Source organism: Dipodomys spectabilis, unplaced genomic scaffold, assembly GCF_019054845.1.
Source record: "Dipodomys spectabilis isolate Male_0828 unplaced genomic scaffold, ASM1905484v1 ptg000297l, whole genome shotgun sequence".
Lineage (NCBI taxonomy): Eukaryota > Metazoa > Chordata > Mammalia > Rodentia > Heteromyidae > Dipodomys > Dipodomys spectabilis.
The window spans coordinates 7466068-7485653 of record NW_024870974.1 but is presented as its reverse complement, the minus strand read 5'-3'; the positions used below and the strand labels follow the sequence as shown (position 1 = coordinate 7485653).

Genomic DNA, 19586 nt, shown 5'->3' with positions numbered 1-19586 from the left:
AATAGTACCAGAAGCCGGGCGCTGGGTGGCTCATACTTGTAATCCTAGCTACTCAGGAGGCTGAGATCTGAGGATCATGGTTCAAAGCCAGCTCGGGCAGGAACATTGTGAGACTCTTATCTCCAATAAACCACTAGAAAACCAGAAGTGGTGCTATGGCTGAAGCGGTAGAGTGTTTGCCTTGCCTTGAGCTGAAGAGCGCGGGGACAGCACCCAAGCCCAGAGTTCAAGCCCCATGACTGACAAAAAAAGAAAGAAAGAAAAGAAAATAGTACCAGAATCTGAATCCCTGAGTCCTGGTCCAGTGAGTACCCTTTTGGGCCTTGCTGCACATTCTGGAAAACCAGATTGATTTGTGATTAGACAACTTGTATAGTCATTTTTAAAAAGTGGGTGCTATGCAACTTTTGGCAGAGAGAGCGATACTGGGATTTGGACCCAAGGCTGCTTGCTGAGTTCTGAAACTTTTACCCCTTGGTCCAGGCCCCCTGTCCTTTTGATTTTTTTTGTGCTTTTCTGGGATATGTGTGTGTGTGTGCACACACACATGTATGCATATTGATCCTGGAGCTTGAACTCAGGGCCTGGACACTGCCCTTGGGCTTTTTTTTGCTTAAGGCTAGTAGTCTACCACTTGAGTGACATCTCTGCTTCCAACATTCTGCTGGCTAATTGGAGGTAAGAGTCTCATAGACTTTCCTGCCTGAGCTGGGTTCAAACCACGATGCTGAGATCTCAGACTGGTGAATAGCTAGGCTTATAGGTGTGTAGCCACTGGTGCCCAGCCTTTGGTTTGTTTCAAAGATAGGATCTTGGGACTGGCCCAAAACCATGATCCACTTCCCCATTAGTCTGATTATAGGAGTGTACTGCATTTTCTATAAGTAGTCTTTCTTTTTATTTTTTTCTTTCTTTATTTTTTTGTTAGTTGTGGGGCTTGAACTCAGAGCCTGGGTGCAGTCCCTGAACTTTTTTAAAACTCAAGGCTAGTGCTTTATCACTTTGAGCCCCAGCTACATTTCTGGTTTTCTGTTTCGAACTGTGCTCCTCAGATTCCAGCCTCCTGAGTGGCTCGGATTACAGGATTGAGCCTGACAGTGCCTGGCACTGTCTTTCTTTTTTAAGGCTTCATATTCTACCTATGGTAAGTAAGTGAACTAGTCCACTCCAGGTACATACAACCATGCAATGACTGTCAATTCCAGTCAGAGTTTCTTCTAGCAGCCTCCTCCTCATCTAGCATTCCAGACCCAAGAGGCCAACCCAGCTTATATCCTCATGGGTGGTAGCTGGTTCTCATTGGCCTCTGTCATTCTGTCTTCTGTACACATGCAGAAAGTCACGATTAGGCTGGGGATATGAAGACTCAACTAATTCCCCTCCATCATTCACCAGTGACCTACAACTGCCAGTGTATGACTATCCCAGTAGTACCTCCATGTACCAGTTTTTCTTCCCAGTATAGCTCCTCAGGGTGAGCTGGCATGAGAAACTTTTTCATTTCTGTCTTCCTCTACATGGCTACCGCCTCCTTGTCACTACGCAATGGCAGGACCTCCTTCTGCTTCTCCTTAATCCTTCTGTCCATCCAAATCAGCCATGGCTTCTGTTTGTGTGTTTGTTTTAATCTCTTCTCTCAATGAAAGAAATCAAAACTGCTTAAGAAAATAGGTCTCTAGATGATTGGTAACAAGCTTCAATAAGCTCAAAAGCCAAGAGAAAACATACATACTTAGCTTCTTTTTTGGGTTTTTAGAGCCTCTTTATTGATTTCTATGCTGTATAACAAATCATCACCAAAAGCAGCCAGTAGCTCAAAAGAGCATAAGTTGATCATTTCAGTTTCTGTAGACCAGACATCCAGACCCAGTGCAGATTCAATTAGAATCCTACCAGGCTGGCATGAAGCTGTTAGCTGAGGCTGTGGCTCCCAATAGGAGCTCAGGACCTCCTTCTTCATGTCTTGCTTTTTCTCTTTTCCCTTGTTGCTGAATAATTGAGGTCCCTAGTCTCTTTCAGCTGTCACCCAGGGACCAGTGTCACCTCATGGAGACCACTGCAGTGCCATGTCACATGGCCTCTATGGCACAGATGTTTGCTATCTTCCAGCCAAAGCATGTCTCTTTGATTTCCTCTTCTGTGAACAGGGACAATTGATGAGCTCATATGATGAGGGCAAGCGTACACATGTAATCTTCCCATATTAAGATAAATTACTTTAGGGAATTGGTATTCTACAAAGTGTTTGACCGAATAATTGGAACATGATGTATGTACTCCATCCCAGAATGCTTTGTCACCCCTCTTATTGCCCACAATGAATCTACAGGCCCACTTGAAAAGGAGAGGGGAAATAGTGGGTAATGGAGAAAATGGGAGTTCAAAAGAAAAAAAACAACTCATGAATATTTTTCATGTATTCACGTTTTGTTTATCCACTTTCTAAGTAATAAATATGGAAACTTTTGACCTTTGCTTTCTTTGACCGACAGCCGCACAGTTGATATCTATCAGATGGTTATGCTGCAGGTGCTTTATTGAATGGACCTTGCAAAAATCACAACACAGGAAATTATTGGATTGAATATTTTAATTAACTTTTCATGTATACATGTCTTATCTCAATGCTTAGGAAATAAGCTTCTTGTGAATAGATGGAATATGTATTTCATCTTCATGAAACATTAAAATATGAATCATTGCTTTCCATTGTATGTACTTAGAAATTCTATTTAAAAACCTACTGGAAATGGCATGAGCCATAGGCCAGTTCAGAAGGATGATTGTATGTGCTCAATTATTCAGTCATTCCTTTAAGACTAAATATTTCAAATACCCACTCTGCATCAGTCACATAAATAAGTATTGAGGAAGTGCAAAGACTTTTGTTTTCAGGAAGCACAATCTCAAAAGGCCAATAACACCTCAAAATTACTACAAAGCAGAGCATAGTAGATAACATAAAAGAAATGTTTGGGTTATTCAGAAGAGGAAAAACACTCGGCTTAAGGAGGAAGAGATATTTAAAGTCAAGGTGGGTAGGTAGCTGGGTTTTGTCCCAGCACAGACAAGGAGGAAGACACTTCAGGGGAAAGGAACAGTAGGAGCTTAGGGTCAGAGACAGAAACACTGGAGACAATAGTAGGTCCAGGGCAAGGATTCTGAAGGTATGATCTCTAGACTACCAGCATCAACCAAGGACATGTTAGAATATAAATTCTCTGCTCCACCTACTGAATCAGAATCTGGGTGTGTTTTTATGGTCTAGGTGACCCTAATGCAATTTAACACTGCAATGTGGGCTGTGTAAAGTAGGATGTGGGGCTAGGAAGATAGGGTGGGGGGTGAATAAAGTACAGAGCAGTATTTAATTTTATATTCTACCTCATTTCAAAAATAAAGTCGAGGGCCGGGCGCTGGTGGCTCACGCCTGTAATCCTAGCTACTCAGGAGGCTGAGATCTGAGGATCACGGTTCAAAGCCAGCCCGGGCAGGAAACACCGTGAGACTCCTATCTCCAATAAACCACCAGAAAACTGGAGGTGGCGCTGTAGCTCAAGTGGTAGAGCGCTCACCTTGAACTGAAGAGCTGAGGGACAACGCCAAGGCCCAGAGTTCAAGCCCCACGACCGACAAAAAAATAAAATAAAATAAAGTCGAGGGCTGGGAAGGTAGCTCAGTGGTAAAGTGCTTGCCTTGCATTCATGAGGCCCTGGGTTCAATTCCTCAGCACCACATAAGCAAAAGAAAAAAGCTGGAAGTGGTGCTGTGGCTCAAGTGGTAGAGCACTAGCCTTGAGCTGAAGAGCTGAGGGACAGTGCCCAGGCCCAGAGTTTAGGCCCCACGACCGGACCCCCCAAAAAAATAAAGTCGAAAGCAGGGTGTCAGTGGCTCCTACGTATAATCCTAACTACTCAGGAGGCTAAGATGTGAAGATCTTAGTTCAAAGGAAGCCCAAGCAGACAAAAGACTATCTCCACTTAGCGAATAAAATGTCAGAAATGGAAGTGTGGCCCAAGTGGTAGAGTGCCAGACTTGGGCATGAAAGCTGAGCCAGAGTTCGAGGCCATGAGTTCAAGTCCCAGTACCAGCACAAAAACAAACAAAAATGAAATAGGAAAATGGCAACATGAGAAATTTGGTATTTTATTCAGCGGGCAGTAAAACAGACAAGAGAGGAAAAGTGCTGGGCTCTCATAACTAATTGACAGAAGCAAAATTCTATTCCCAAACAAGTCAGGGAAGAGCAGGAAGATGGAGAGGTTGGTACGTGCCATTTCTATGCTGCCATCATAGCTCATGTTCTGCAAGGGTGTTCATATTCAAACACTATTTCGCCAAGTCTGAGAAGAGGTAAAGTTGTCTCTGGCCTTTCGGGAGAGTGAGAAATTGAAAGGCCCATGCTATGCCATTAGTGATATTCTTTAAAACTACAATGATTCCAATGATTGCATATTCTCAGTTCCTAGGAAAGGTTAATGGCAATGCGAATGCCTCTGACTACATTTTGCCTTCAAAAAGAAAACATTCATTTATTAAATAACATTCAATGCTTCTTTTTTCCCTTTTAGAGCCAAAGACTCAGTCAAACACTTCCATGTTGAATATACCGGATATTCATTTAAATTTGGCTTTAATGAATATTCATCTTTAAAAGATTTTATCAAGCATTTTGCCAATCAGCCTTTGGTTGGAAGTGAGACAGGTAAGATGTTTTAGTCTATTTTCTGTTGATATTAACTGAATGTCTGGCCCTGTTTGGTTTATTTTGAAAGTCTGAGTATGGCATCCACATTTGCTTTGAAGTAGGTGACTTCGTGTGGAGTGGGTCTTGCCAAAGAGCACCATACAGTGAGAGACATAGCCAAAAGAGCTTTTATAAATGAACTCATTCTTGATATAATCCATATCCCAATTAGTCCATTAAGCTCACAAAATTAATGTATTCATGAGGGTGAGCCCTAATTATCTCTAAAAGGTTCCACCTGATTTCTCCTCCCAATATCTCATAATGGAGATTACTTTCCAAGGTGAGGTTTTGGGCAGCCCTGGGATTTGAACTCTGGGCCTCACACTTGCTAAGCAAGTGTTCTATCACTTGAACCACACCTCCAACCCTTCAACATGAGGTTTGGAAGTGAGAAACCATATTTGAACCATTGTATACTGTAAACAGTTACTTCTGAGATAATGTTTCAAGATGGAGAACCAAGGATGATTTCAAGTAACTTCTTAGGTGTCACTTCTATTGAATTTTGTGTATATAATTTGCAGTTTGATATATTTACAAACAATTTTCTTATTGTTTCATATGCTCTAGTGTTATATATTAGCATCTCAGCATTAGGAGGAAATAGTCTACTTTGAGTTAATCAAAACATATTATTTAGTGCATTGATTAAAGACACATAATTTCTTTCAATACTACATGTATATTAAACAAAAGAAGGATAAGAGCAAGCGTTTGGTTCCTTATAATTACACTTATGTGTGGCCTATACCTATGGAACTTAATTTTGAACTTTAAAAAAAACTAAGTTTACACTTAAATGGCTGGATTTTGACTAGAAAATATGGACTTGAAAGTGTCTTCTAGAGTGATACAATTATGTTTATATTGCCTTGATTTCTTATTAGTTTCAAACTGGATTTAGATATGGCTGGAAAAGGTAAGAGTCATACCAGAAAATTCATGTTGAGTAATAATAATAATAAGATAAAGAATCCATGTTCTTTGTCAGCTTTCCATCACTGTAACAAATTACCAGAGGCTAACTAACTTATGAGGAAAGGTTTACTTGGCTTAAGGCTACAGTTCAGTCTAGGGTTTCTTGGCCCCATGTCCATCACAGCAGGGAGCATGAGGCAGATTAAGGGGCTCACCTCATGGTCTCAATATTGTCTTCTATGGCCATGTCCCCCCAAACCTAAGTTCTTTCCACTAGGTCCTATTTGCTCAAAGGGCCTAGCTGGGGAAAAGCTTTCACCACATAGGCATTTCAGTGACAGCACACACTGTCCTGGTACTAGAATTGTCCATCTTGTTTGTCTAAACAAAGTCAGCACGGGGTCACCTCTATATTTGTGGTACAGAACGAGAAATTGTTTTGTCCTAAACGGTGAGAAATAAATCTCAGGTCATCACAGGCTTGGAAATTCCAAGAACCTGTAGCACAGAGAAACTTAAGACTTAAAGTACAGCCTGTCACCATGAACTTGTGCAGACGTGTTTTCCTGGTAAACTTGGCAGTGGCCTTGCTGCTAATCCCTGGGGAGGCAAGAGGTGCCAGGAGAGCATCTTCCTTTGCTGTTGCTTATGTGGCCTGGATAGACTCTACTCAGAATCATGCAGCGTCTAATACAGATTTTAAAAAACAACACAATAGAAACCACAAAACAGTTGATTCTCTTAATACTGACATCACTAGGTTTGTGGTAGACTATTCTCAGCTGTGATCTTTTTAAAATTCTGACTGAAAGTCTCCCAATCAGCCCTAAAACTTACTTCATCATTTAGCCAGTACCAGTTAGTCCAGTGTGGGGAGGTGTTTATTTCCATTGCTACCCTGGCCTTGATAAACGTTTCAGCTTCTCAGACATCTTTACGGGTAGATCGACTACTTGTGTCCAACCCGACATTTGATTTTATTCAATTCTTGGTGACTGACGTGGAGAGAGGGTTTTTGAACCCAGAGCTTTGTTTTGACTACTTTGTTTTGTCCTTCTCTACGTCTACCAGAACCTGAACCCAGAGCAGGTTCTTTGAGTGGATGGACAGATGGATGAATGGATGACAATAAGTAGAACTCTGAAGCCTGCAACACCATTGTAATTAATGTTGTGTCATTGTTTTCTCTCCAAGTAAAGCTTGTTTTTTTTTTTCTTTTTTTCTTCCTTTTTTTTTTTTTTTGCTAGTCCTGGGGGAACTCAGTGCCTGGGCACCAAAGTCCCTGAGCTTCTTTTGCTCAAGGCTAGTGCTTTACTACTTGAGCCACAGCACCATTTCTGGCCTTTTCTGTTTAGTGGAAAATGCATGCTACGCAAGCACTACTGAAACACATTTTCAGACTGCCTCTTTCTTTCTTTCCTTTCTTTCTTTCTTTCTTTCTTTCTTTCTTTCTTTCTTTCTTTCTTTCTTTCCTTTCTTTCTTTCTTTCCTTTCTTTCTTTCTTTCTTTCTTTCTTTCTTTCTTTCTTTCTTTCTTTCTTTCTTTCTTTCTTTCTTTCTTTCTTTCTTTCTTTCTTTCTTTCTTTCTTTCTCTCTTTCTCTCTTCCTTCCTTCCTTTCTTTCTTGCTTTTCTTTTTGATCGGTTGTAGGGCTTGAACTCTGGGCCTGGGTGCTGTCCTTCAGCTCTTCAGCTCAAAGTGAGTGCTCTACCACTTGAGCCACAGCATCACTTCTGGTTTTCTGGTGGTTAATTGGAGATAAGAGTCTCATAGATTTTCCTACTTGGGCTGGCTTTGAATTGCAATCCTCAGATCTCAGCCTCCTGAGTAGCTAGGATTACAGGCGTGAACCACTAGCGCTCAGCACCACTTCTTTCTTTTAAACAATGTTCCTAGACCATTTTCAATATTCTCTATTATTCTCTGTGATCCTTCTAGGACCTTCTCTAAGTTGAGAGGAAATACTAGCAGATTTCAAAGCTCTTTACAATGAAATAAATTGAGCCTTTCCCACCCATCCATTCACTCAGCAACAGGACCCACATAGACTGTTCCAAAGTAAAGACACCTTGAATCTGCATTTGTAACAGTACTCACCCTCCATATAAATACTTATTCTGACTAAAGAAAGCTTGTGACTAATGTATCAAGAATTATATGGCTTTCTAACTAGGATTCGTATAGTAGTTTCTCCAGAGCTAAAACTTGAAATACATGAACACTGCACAACTATTTTATTATCACAAAACTCAGGAAAATAAGATTGTTATCCTCCCTACTGCCTTTCCTCTGTTTTATCCATCAGCTAATGAAGAATTTGCTGTTAATTGAATTCTTGGGTCCAGCTCTTAGTGCTGATGGATATGTACTTGGCTTGCTGGCTTTAAACCTGTGAGGGAGATTCTGGTAACTCTCTCCCTCTTATCTGACCCAACCAGATGAAGACAAGATGCTGAGGCTGGGGACCGAGGGCAAAACTCATAACAAAAGAGTGTTCCAATCTGTCTCCTATGGAATTAAAGGCCCCAGGAAATGAGAGAAGTGTGCTTTTGTCACAATGACTTTTTTTTTTTTTTCCAAAAAGAAAAATTACTTTATTTTCCTAAACTGAAGGTTTTTGTGTAGGTCAATGGAGACAGATAAAGTGTTGGAGGAATAGCAGACAGTGTCACTCTTTTTTGCATCACATGGGAATTTCTTTTTTGGGGGGGAGGGGGCCTCCGGTCGTGGGGCCTGAACTCTGGGCCTGGGCGCTGTTCCTCAGCTCTTCAGCTCAAGGCTAGCACTCTACCACTTGAGCCACAGCGCCACTTCCGGCTTTTTTTCTTTTTGCTTATGTGGTGCTGAGGAATTGAACCCAGGGCCTCAGGCATGCAAGGCAAGCGCTCTACCACTGAGCCACCTTCCCAGCCCCTCACATGGGAATTTCTGAACTGATTAAATAGCATAACTGTTTGGCTTTTTTCATTCTTGCCATCCTCAGTTCCTGCTTTCTAACTGCATTTTATTTTTTTTTTGTTTTTTATATTTTTATTGTAAAAATACTGTACAGAGGGGTTACAGTTACATGAGTAAGGTAATGAGTACATTTCCTTTGCTTTCCCCCTAACATTCTTTCCCTCCCCACCTCTCCAACTCTTCCCCCTCCCATAAGTTGTAAAGTTCGTTTTCAACATAGCTCTAACTGCATTTTAAAATGTAACATTTTTAAAGCTTTAAACATATTTGTGCTCTATGACATAGCAATAACATGGTTAGGAATTTATAAGGAAATGTAAAGCAAAATCAAGAATATGAATAGAAAACACAAAGTTTTGAAATACCTGACTTTGCAACAATAAACTGAGCAAATTGTGATGCTTTTTTTTGTTTGTTTGGTACTGGGTGTTGAACTTAGAGCCTGAGGCTTTCTAGATAGGTGTTCATCACCTGTATATATTGGGAGAATATATTTACAAACTATATCTGGGAAAGGAGTTAATATACAAAATATATAATAAACTCAATAACTCAATAGTGAGAAAACAAATAACCCAATTAAAAAATAGGCAAAAGAATTGAATAGAATTTTTGTTGTTGTTGTTGTTGGTCTTGGGCCTTGGGCTTGGGCGCTATCCCTCAACTCTTCAGCTCAAGGTGAGTGCGCTACTGCTTGAGCCACAGAGCCACTTCCGGTTTTCTAGGGTTTATTGGAGATAAGAGTCTCAGGTGGCAGTAGCTCATACCCATAATCCTAGCTACTCAGGAGGCTGAGATCTGAGGATTGCGGTTCAAAGCCAGTCGGGGCAGGAAAATCCGTGAGACTCTTATCTCCAATAACCACCAGAAAACCAGAGTGATACTATGGCTCAAGTGGTAGAAGGCTAGCCTTGAGCTGAAGAGCTGAGGGACAGCACCAAGTCCAGAGTTCAAGCTCCAAGACCGACCAAAAAAAAAAAAAAAGAGTCTCCTCAGATCTCAGCCTTCTGAGTAGCTGGGATTACTGGCATGAGCCACCAGTGTCACAATGACTTTTAAGCTCAGAGTCACCACTGCAGCCCTTGAAGAATGGTGAATTCTGGAAACTGGAAGATCCAACTCTAAAAAAAGGTCTTTCATTCTTGTATTTAAAAGAATCTACTCCTGTCTGTGAGAATCTTTTCTCCAATAAACTACTCCGAAAAAGCTGGAAGTGGTATTGGTGGCTCAAGTGGTAGAGTGTTAGCCTTGAGCACAAAGAGGATCAGGGACAGTGCCCAGGCCCTGAGTTCAAGCCTCAGGACTGGGGGAAAAATCCAGTCCTCATATCAGCTCTTAATTGTCAGGGGATTATTCCTCTGAGGATTTCATTCTTGTGCATGATGAAATGAAGTACAATTTCTGCTTCTGTAGTATGTTTGATTGAAATCACCAGGAAAAGCATTTGTCCACAGGTGGATGAGGCCCTGTCCCAGCGCTCACCTTCACGTTCCCAGAATGAGGACTTGTATAGAACGTATCTGACCATGCTTGTCAGCCAGTTCCAGCCCAGACTCTCCTAGAAGTTTCTAGAGCATAAATTTATTAAAAAGAAACTTTCACCTCCTGACAGGCATGGCATTAGTTCTGAAGTCAATACAGCTGATACTCAAATAACCCAAACCTCCTGCTTTTGCTTGAGTCCTTGGTTCGGGTCATAAAAAAGTCTTTGCCCTCAAGAGAAGCAACAGCATCGATGAAAGGAATGAATATTATTTTAAAATGGCTGTTCCCTCTTCTTGTCCCATTCTCTACTCTTTAAACTGAGAGAACTTCCATTTTCTAATCTAAGGTTTCCTAAACAGGATCTAATCCTCCTACCAACTTTAAGGATTCTATTATTGTATTTTTCCTTTCCTCTTTTATAATCTCCATTGAAATTTATGTTCACTCCACTAAGTTTTCTCCATTTGAATAAGTTAGCACTCTTAAGACCCTTCTAATTCACTAAACCCAATAATTTCACAATACAGATATACATCCATCCATTTATTATACACACACACACATACACACACACACACTAGCCCTTACTCCTGTAACATACTGTATAATTTACTTAATTTTTAAAAAATCTTTCTCCCTGCATTAGTATGTAAATTCTTCAGGGAGAAAGATTTTGTCAGTTTTATCTTTTGATATGTTCCAGAACGTGAGAGTATAAATGCTAGTCATTTCTACAGCATGTCACAGTGGGCACGCATGGTCCTCAGGGAATTGTGGGCTGTATGTCAACAGCTCCACTTAAGCAAATTCCTATGTTTTGGCAAAGGCATATGTTAATTGAAGATTAAATTCCGAGTTTGCTTTTCATTTGTAATAACAAGCTATTGTATAAAACTTATCTTCAGGGCTGGGAAGGTGGCTCAGTGGTAGAGAGCTTGCCTTGCATGAGGCCCTGGGTTCTATTCCTCAGCACCACATAAGCAAAAAGAAAAAAGCCGGAAGTGGCACTGTGGCTCAAGTGGTAGAGTGCTAGCCTTGAGCTGAAGAGCTGAGGGACAGCGCCCACGCCCAGAGTTCAGGCCCCACGACTGGACCAAAAAGTAAATAAATAAATAACCAATTTATCTTCATATCTGTCTATGACAACTAATCTATGCTCAGTAAATTTGGATAGTTAAAAACAGTTTTCCTAGTAATTTTGGTCCATTAATGATTTTTTTTTTTTTTTTGCTGGACCTTTTTGTACTTTGCTAAGTTTTGTAGATATTTTTGAAAGTGAAACCACCAATTATCTTTTTTTTTTTTTCAGTCATGGGGCTTAAACTCTGGACCTTGGTGCAATTCTTCAGCTCTTCAGCTCAAGGCTAGCACTCTACCACTTGAGCCACAGCACCACTTCCAGCTTTATCTGTTTATGTGGTGCTGAGGAATTGAACTATTATCTGTATGATTAAATGTGGACATAATAGAATAATAATTACCCTTTGCTCATATTTCAAATCTTTTCAAATGAAATTGTCCTATACAGTTTTTTATACTGTGTGATGATTTTAATCACTTTGTAGTCCACATAACGAAATATGGCACAAGTCAAGAGCTGTGTTCATAACTACCCTTTATAATGGTTGGTTCTTGGTTTTAAGATCCTATCTTGTTCTTTCGTAAATGTCAAATTTCCACTTCTCTTTTTGTTTTGATATGGAAACTCCCAGCCTTTTGATAATGGTTAGAGTTCTTATTTTATTTCATGACACTAGCCATTTTACCCAGGTGGCATTTTAAACTAATGAAGTTCAAGTTGATTTTAAGAATTGTAGCGATCCTTCTGCAAAGAACTAGTGGCAACAAGGAAGTTTGCCAAACCACAAACAGTAATCACTTCTTCAGTTTAGGTTAGCCTAAAATGAATGCCTCTTTGTTGTTGCTATTGTATTGTATTGTATTTTGTAGATGAAATGTGTTTCAAAAAGAACAATGTAGGCAAGAAAGTGAGTAAAACCAACATTTGTGGGTGTTTACTAAGTTCTGGGCCATTTTTGTCGGACATTTTTGTATATCAAATTATTTAATCTCTCCCCCGCACAGCAACACATATTGTGTTCTCATTTTCAAGTGAGGAAATAAAAAACCTGGAAGGTGTTCAAGGCTGTCCACCTCCTAAACTTCCAAGCTGGCATGGAAAACCGGGCCCCTGGGATTCTCAGGCTCAGGCTCTATCCATGCACTTTGCTGTCCCCCCTCCCCGCAACTGGGTCCACCAAGACCTGGCAGTGCAGTGCTATCACAGCTCAGCAGGGCTTCCAGGCATTTGATGAGGATTTACCTGTTATAGTCCTATGGCTTACTCTGTTTTAACTCAAAACAGAAAGGTTGACTAGAAAATATCCACCAAGTGCCTAAGCCTCACTTAGTTAGATCTCTCTAGAAAGGACCTGAAACAGGCCCTAGGGAAATTTACAATCAGGCAAAATAACAGTTAAAGTCTGAGTGAGAAAGAGCACAGGGAAGTGGAAAACGATACCGGCAAGAACACATTTCAACTGAACATGGTGCATTTGTCATAAGCAGGGGACGTATTGGCTTCCGAAGCTTCCTATTGCTCTTGAGCCTGTGTGTTTAGAGAGGTTTGTAGGATGTAGGATATTGGGATTAGAGCTCATGTAGTTTCTCCTTTACCAATAAAGACAATGAGTCCTGGTGAGAAAAGGCAACAACTCCCATCTCCCTTTCTCTTCAAGAATCTACCATTTCTTCCAACTGATTCATACATGTGAAGTATTGTCTACTGCAGAATATAGCAGTGTGCCCTGGATGTGTGCCATAGACACATCCACACAATAAGACCTGGGGCTCGGAGTTTAGGCTCTAGGATAATGCATTAACATCTGGATTCCTTGTCGAACTCCAGCCTCTGCCATTTGCTACCTTTGCTACCTCTGATTCCTCCTGGAAGTTATATAACCTCTCCAAGCTTTACCTTCATCGTCTTATAAAAAGAATTCTTCCTTTAATGTTGTGTTGTAAAGAGTGAAATGCATTAGGCACATACAATATTTAGCATGGTTCTTTGTATGTAGACGTGACCCTTCCTGATGACTGCAGTTTATAAATCTCACTGGTGGTGATTAATTCCATTTGATCCAAGGCCAGAGTTTAAAGTACGTTAGCATCCCAAGTAGTGATAGTTTAAGAAGTGAGTATGTGTGAGTCATGTGCATGTAGTGTCCTCAGATTTTGAGCCAGTGCAGTAGTGGATTCATATAAATAATAGAATCAAGAGACCACACCAAAAATAATGAACCCGTCTTGACTTGGATATTTGCCTTGGCTAACTAGTTTTCTTCCTCTTCCTCCATCTCTCCTTGTGCGACTAGAAATGGAATTATAAAACTCCTTTAGGTATCAGCAAACCTCGTTAATGTTTATTTGCAAAGAAGGAAGGAGAAAGATTTTGACTATTTCTGTAGAAGCTCCTAGAAAGCCACTTCCAGCTAGGAATAGAGGAATCGATCGTATCAGCTGGAAAATTTGCTTTCTGAACCTGAGGGCAGCAATTAACACAGATGATGTGATCTTATTATAATTCAATAAGAATAAGAATATACTGAGTGTCAATAGTGAGATGAATGTTATTAGTCACCAATAAATAATATAGAGAGATGAATTATTCTTGCCCTTAAACACTTGCCAGTCCAGCTTATGGATGTGTAATGTGAGCCCAAATTTTAGGGCATAAAACAAACACAGCTTCCCTTTAGGAGTGTGTATGTGCTGTTTTGAGTGTTAGGCTCCAGCCCTCTCTTCTCTGCTGTGGTGGAAGTATTCAAGGGATATTAATCTGTCTTGGAATATAGTCAAAGATTGCCAATAGAATTACTACACCTATCTATCTGTCTGCCTGCCTGCCTGCCTGTCTGTATGTCTGTCTGTCGGTCTGTGTGAATACTGGGGTTTGAATTCAGGGCTTCGTTCTCTTGCTTTCCTTTTTTGCTCAAGGCTAGAACTCTTACCACTTGAGCCACACCTCTACTTCTGACTTTTGGTTGTCATTGGAGATAAGAATCTTAACAGAATTTCCTGCTTGGGCTGGCTTTGAACATCAATCTTCAGATCTCAACCTCCTGTGTAACTAAGATTACAGACATGAGCCACCAGCTTCTGGCTTAGGTTCTTTTTTCACAGAACCTAAAAACCCATGTTTCCAAAGATGCAATTGTTGGATGTGAAGGGTAAACAAAGGAGGAGGCTGCAATGCTTGATAAGAAATGTACTCATTATCTTGCCCATGTAATTGTAACCCCTCTGTACAGTATGTTCACAAAAAAATAAAATAAAATAAAGAGAAAAAAACAAAAAAAACAAAGATGCAATTGTTGGAATTTCATTAAAATAGTCTCTATTAAACAACAATAACATCAACCATTTTCTCAATTGTCCCACAAACATTTTTTTAATCTGGTATTTAAAATAACCTTGTGAAGGAAGCGTCGTTATTTTCAGTCAGAAGTAGAGCAGCGGCTTGAACTGGCTGTCCAAGTCCAAAAGGTATTGAGGACCTACGGTAGCAGTCCAGCGTCTTTCTGTGACGTCAGGGTAACTGGCCAGCACGTGATGGGGCAGGGGGGGCTTTCTTTCTGGCAGAGCCAGTCCTGGGCCACACAGCGACAACAATGACAAGTGGTTTTTGCTGAGACCGGGAGCCTGCTCAACGGCTACTCTTGATTTACATGTCATTGCTTTCATTCTGACTGTAAAACTGTCACTGAGCCCTTCTTATATGACTGGATTTGTTCTCAAGCAGGGCTGCACTGGCAAAGGAGATCACAGACAATGTGTAAGAGCAGGGCTGAGGACTCTGAGAATGGCGGAGCCATTTTTTATTGTGACATCAATGCTACTGAGCTACAAAGACGGGGGGTGGGGGTGTGTGTGGGGGGGATCAGGGTTCTCATTCCAACCTCATCTGGCTTTTAGCAACATACCTTCTTTGATGCTTGCACATGACCTGGGCCTGCATACCTGAAAGTATGGGTCAGTTTTTACAATGAGACATTGTACATAGACTAGCAGTATAAAATGGTGTGTGTGTGTGTGTGTGTGTGTGTGTGTGTGTGTGTGTGTGTGTGTGTGTGTGTGTGTGTCTGTGCATCAAACATCTGTATTAGGAGTTCCTAATACTCAGAAGGTATTTTTCTTTCTCTCTCTTTGCCTTTATTCAACATCTATACTTTTTACCATCTTTCAAATCATCTTTTCAAAGATGACTACTTGAGGAAAATATTACCCTCTCTCCACCCTGCCCTTTCAACCTGCTATTCATTCACCCTATTTCATTCATTATTTTTTCATAACAGCTCTCCCACCTGAATTTTTCCCCATCGTTTTTCTCCTCTCTAATATGGAATGCAAGCTGTAATAATCCCAGAGCTGAGACAAATGGCTGATACATAAATGTTGTATTAGTGAATGGCTGAATTATTTGCCTCTCCTTCCCTGTCTAGTATGCTCTTGGATGCACCTGCCGTATGAAAGACAGTGAGACTAAAAGCAAGAAGCCATAGCAAGGAAGAAAAAAAAAGGCTTTAGTTTTGATTCTTTGTAGCCAAAGTTTCTAGTTTCTGATTGACTAATCCCTGGGGGAAGGTTGCAGAAGGGGAAGTGTCTAATGGCACATTCTTTAAGCCTCTGAATGAAGTTCTCTGGCCTCAAGGTCTCAGTCTGGAGAATTGAGCCCTTAATCTGCCTGGTCCCTTCCTGCAGATGGATAGGGAGACCTTTGTTAGATGAGCCTGTCTCTGGCCTTCCCACTCAGGAAAAGCAAAAGCTCCCTTTAGTTAAGTTTAGTGGTAGAGAGAATGGGGAGTGCGCTCTGAGTCTATTTTCTGAGATGCACTACTCCATCACAAGTTTGTTCTGGGATGGCTGGGTAATAAGGAAATGGAAGAGATCTCTGTATGTCCAGGCATTTTGTGTATGTTTATTTTCATGGTTTTTATAAAGCCCGCTTTAGTGATTGCTCAAGATCTATACCTAAGAGCAACTTCCCCTATGAAAGTGTTCCTGAATATTCTATAAAACACATTCTCCTGTGGCTCTCAGAGGCCGACATCCTGCTTTGCTCACATTGCTACCACTGGTCTCATGGCCCTGCTTATTTAAATGACTATCTCCATCACTAGGAGACCAAGAATGATCTGTTTCAAGCTTATGTTTCAATGCCCAGCTTAAGTATCTGTCTATGTTTGGTAGTTTGTGAATGTTAAAAATGTGAATAAGGGAATATGAAAAAAGGGACCACAACCCAAGTGGGGCTGTCCAGTTTGCATCCAGATCTTCCTTCTAAGGACCCTATGCGATTATTTTTGTCCTTTTGTCTTCATTCAGGTACTCTGATTGTCCTGAAACATCCCTATCCAAGGAAAGTGGAAGAACCTTCCATCTATGAATCGGTACGGGTTCACACTGCCATGCAGACAGGAAGGACAGAAAGTGACCTCGTGCCGACAGCGCCTTCTGTAAGCAACCACTGGTCTGACCAAAAACTCTCTGACTGTCTGAAAGCCAGCAGGTGCAATAAGGTTGATTGTCCACCCGTGTGCATAAAAATCTAGCTTGGGATATAAAATTTCGAAAAGAATGTATCTGAAGGCTGCAATGCATTGCAGTAAATAGAGTAAATCAGAAAAATAATTCAGTGTTTGGGTTGGGAAAGGTGGCTCAGTGGTAGAGCATTTGCCTAGCATGCAGGAGGCCCTGGGTTCAAGGCTTATCAGCACACACACACACACACACACACACACACACACACACACACACACACACACACATTTTAGTGATATAACTTAGAAAACAACACTTAAATCTCTGTCTTTAAATGGCCAAGCAAGTTAATGGTAGAATGGTGACAGATGTGTCCACCTAGTTGACTAAATAGTTGTTCTTTGACAAGCTTCTTAAATTGAGAAAAAAAATAATTTCTTTAACATTTCAACTGTTCATGGAAGAATTTTCTGGCTTGACTATAGGAACTGGTGTTTGTTTTTTTTTTTCTCCTAGCCTTTTCTCCTTTACTGACTGAAGTACGCAGCTGGAAACCTTTGCATGTCTTTGTGGTGTTGAGCTGTTGTTCAGTTTCAGTGTGAGTGGGGTGCTCATGGTTTTCCCCAGAGTCCATTTATACTTACCTGTGAACCAGGACCTCACACTTTCCCATCTGGTACTCGTCCCTTTATCCTTGTTGGGCTCTATTTCTTTCTGTTTATCCTTGCTGGCCAATGACTCCTACTATAAGAATCCTGAATATAGGAGGATGATGAAGACAACAATCGAATGATATCAAGAGTGAATTCTGAATAGAAAGCATTATATTTGGAAAATAATCACTAGCAGAAGCTCAGCTATAAGCTTTATTAAGACAGTTGTCAGCTGGGCACCAATGGCTCTCACACCTGTAATCCTAGCTACTCAGGAGGCTGAGAGCTAAGGATCATGGTTTGAAGCCAGTACAGGCATGCAAGTCCATGAGAATCTTCCCTCCGATTCACCACTCCAGAAGAGGGAGCTGTGGCTCAAAGTGGTAGTGCTAGCCTTGAGCAAAAAGAGCTCAGAGACAATGCTCAGGCCCTGAGTTCAAGCCTCATAATTGACTAAATAAATAAGTAAGTAAATAAATAAATAAATGTGGAAATTGAGAAAGATATTCTGGTTTTATTAGAATTAGAGGAAGAAGTCTCAGACCATGGAATTAGAAAAATTTAGGAAAGTAATGTGATAAGTAGTCCAAGTCAGAAAAGACCTAAGACAAGATCCAAACCTATATTCTATACCATTCTTGTTTCTCAGTCAACTAGTCCCATCATTGTTTCCTGTTTACTCAACCTTCACCCTCCACCGATCACTGCAACATCCTTCTCCTCTCCACTCTCGGTTTAACTTCACATTGTCCTCTGTTACACTTCTAAAGATTTGCACTCAAGGTCAATCAGACTGTGACCTCCACATGTGTCCTTTATAGAGAGTAAAATGCAGATAATACCTAATCTATAGACTTGATATGCACCTGAGATATAGCATAGCTTAGTGGAAATGGGCCATTTTTCAACCTAATTCTAGAAAGCTTTATTATTTACTTCTTTGCTCACTTCAAGAAATCAGATGGGGGGCTGGGAAGGTGGCTCAGTGGTAGAGTGCTTGCCTTGCATGCATGAGGCCCTGAGTTCAATTCCCCAGTACCACATAAGCAAAAAGAAAAAAGCCGGAAGTGGTGCTGTGGCTCAAGTGGTAGAGTGCTAGCCTTGAGCTGAAGAACTGAGGGACAGCGCCCAGGCCCAGAGTTCAGGCCCCAGGACTGGACCCCCAAAAAAAAAAAAAGAAATCAGATGGAGGGGCTGGGAAGGTGGCTCAGTGGTAGAGCGCTTGCCTTGCATGCCTGAGGCCCTGGGTTCGATTCCTCAGCATCATATAAGCAAAAAGAAAAAAGCTGGAAGTGGCACTGTGGCTCAAGTGGTAGAGCACTAGCCTTGAGCTGAAGAGCTGAGGGACAGCGTTCAGGCCCCACTACTGGAACCCTCCCCCAAAAAACAAAAAAGAAATCAGATGGAGTTACCGGCCTATGTATCTAAACACTGAAATAGAAGGGTTTTGGTTGAGTGGAGTTTTTAAATCATGGAAGAGTGCTTCATGCTACATGAAGTTTATTGTGCAAATATATAGACAAAAGAATTTGCTTGCTAGTAGATTCTGAGAGATCACTAGTCTTCCTGGATGGCTGGGAGGGCAGAGCTGAGGAAAGTGTTCCAGTCTGGTTAGAAAACTTGTCTCTAGATGGGCGCTGGTGGCTCATGCCTGTAAGCCTAGCTACTCAGGAGGCTGAAATCTGAAGATTGTGGTTCAAAGCCAGCCCGGGCAGGAAAGCCCATGAAACTCATCTCCAGTAAACCACTCAGAAAACCAGAAGTGGCGCAGTGGCTCAAGTAGTAGAGCGCTTGCCTTGAGCTGAAGAGCTGAGGGACAGTGTTCCAGCCCAGAGTTCAAGCCCCATGACCGGTAGAAAAGAAAAAAAGAAAAAGAAAACTTGTCTCTTACTGAACATAGGGAAGTCAGCCTTCATTCATTTTCCCAAGTAGCCACACAGTGCGCTGAGAGCTCTCAGGAAGTTGTCTTCTGCTTTCTCTTTGGACATGTAGTCTTGCATAATCACTGTCACCAGAGGAAGAGAATGCATTGATATTTATAGGAAAAAGAACTTAGTTGCAGCCAAAAAAAAAAGATGTTCCATTGTGTAAAACTATTGAGCATCTATAGAAACTGCGTTTGGGGACATTACTATGTTTGGACATCAACTGATCGTTGTATTCCTGGAATAAGATGAAATTCAAGTAATTTACTTGTTAAATAATAACTTTTAAGTGTTTACCATGCCCAGAGCACTAAGCACTAGAATTAGGTAGGAAATTAAGCAAAGGCCTTCCCCTTAAC

At 41.1% G+C, this 19586-nt stretch overlaps 1 protein-coding gene across 2 annotated transcripts in view; it reads left to right on the top strand.

Moving 5' to 3' along the window:
- Dapp1 (dual adaptor of phosphotyrosine and 3-phosphoinositides 1) overlaps nt 1-19586 on the top strand; it is a 38937-nt gene that overhangs the window by 6048 nt on the left and 13303 nt on the right. For both annotated transcript variants that reach the window (XM_042701791.1, XM_042701792.1), the window contains exons 3-4: nt 4572-4705; nt 16494-16624. In XM_042701791.1, the coding sequence (XP_042557725.1) occupies nt 4572-4705; nt 16494-16624 (265 nt within the window). The remainder of the gene's footprint in view (nt 1-4571; nt 4706-16493; nt 16625-19586) is intronic.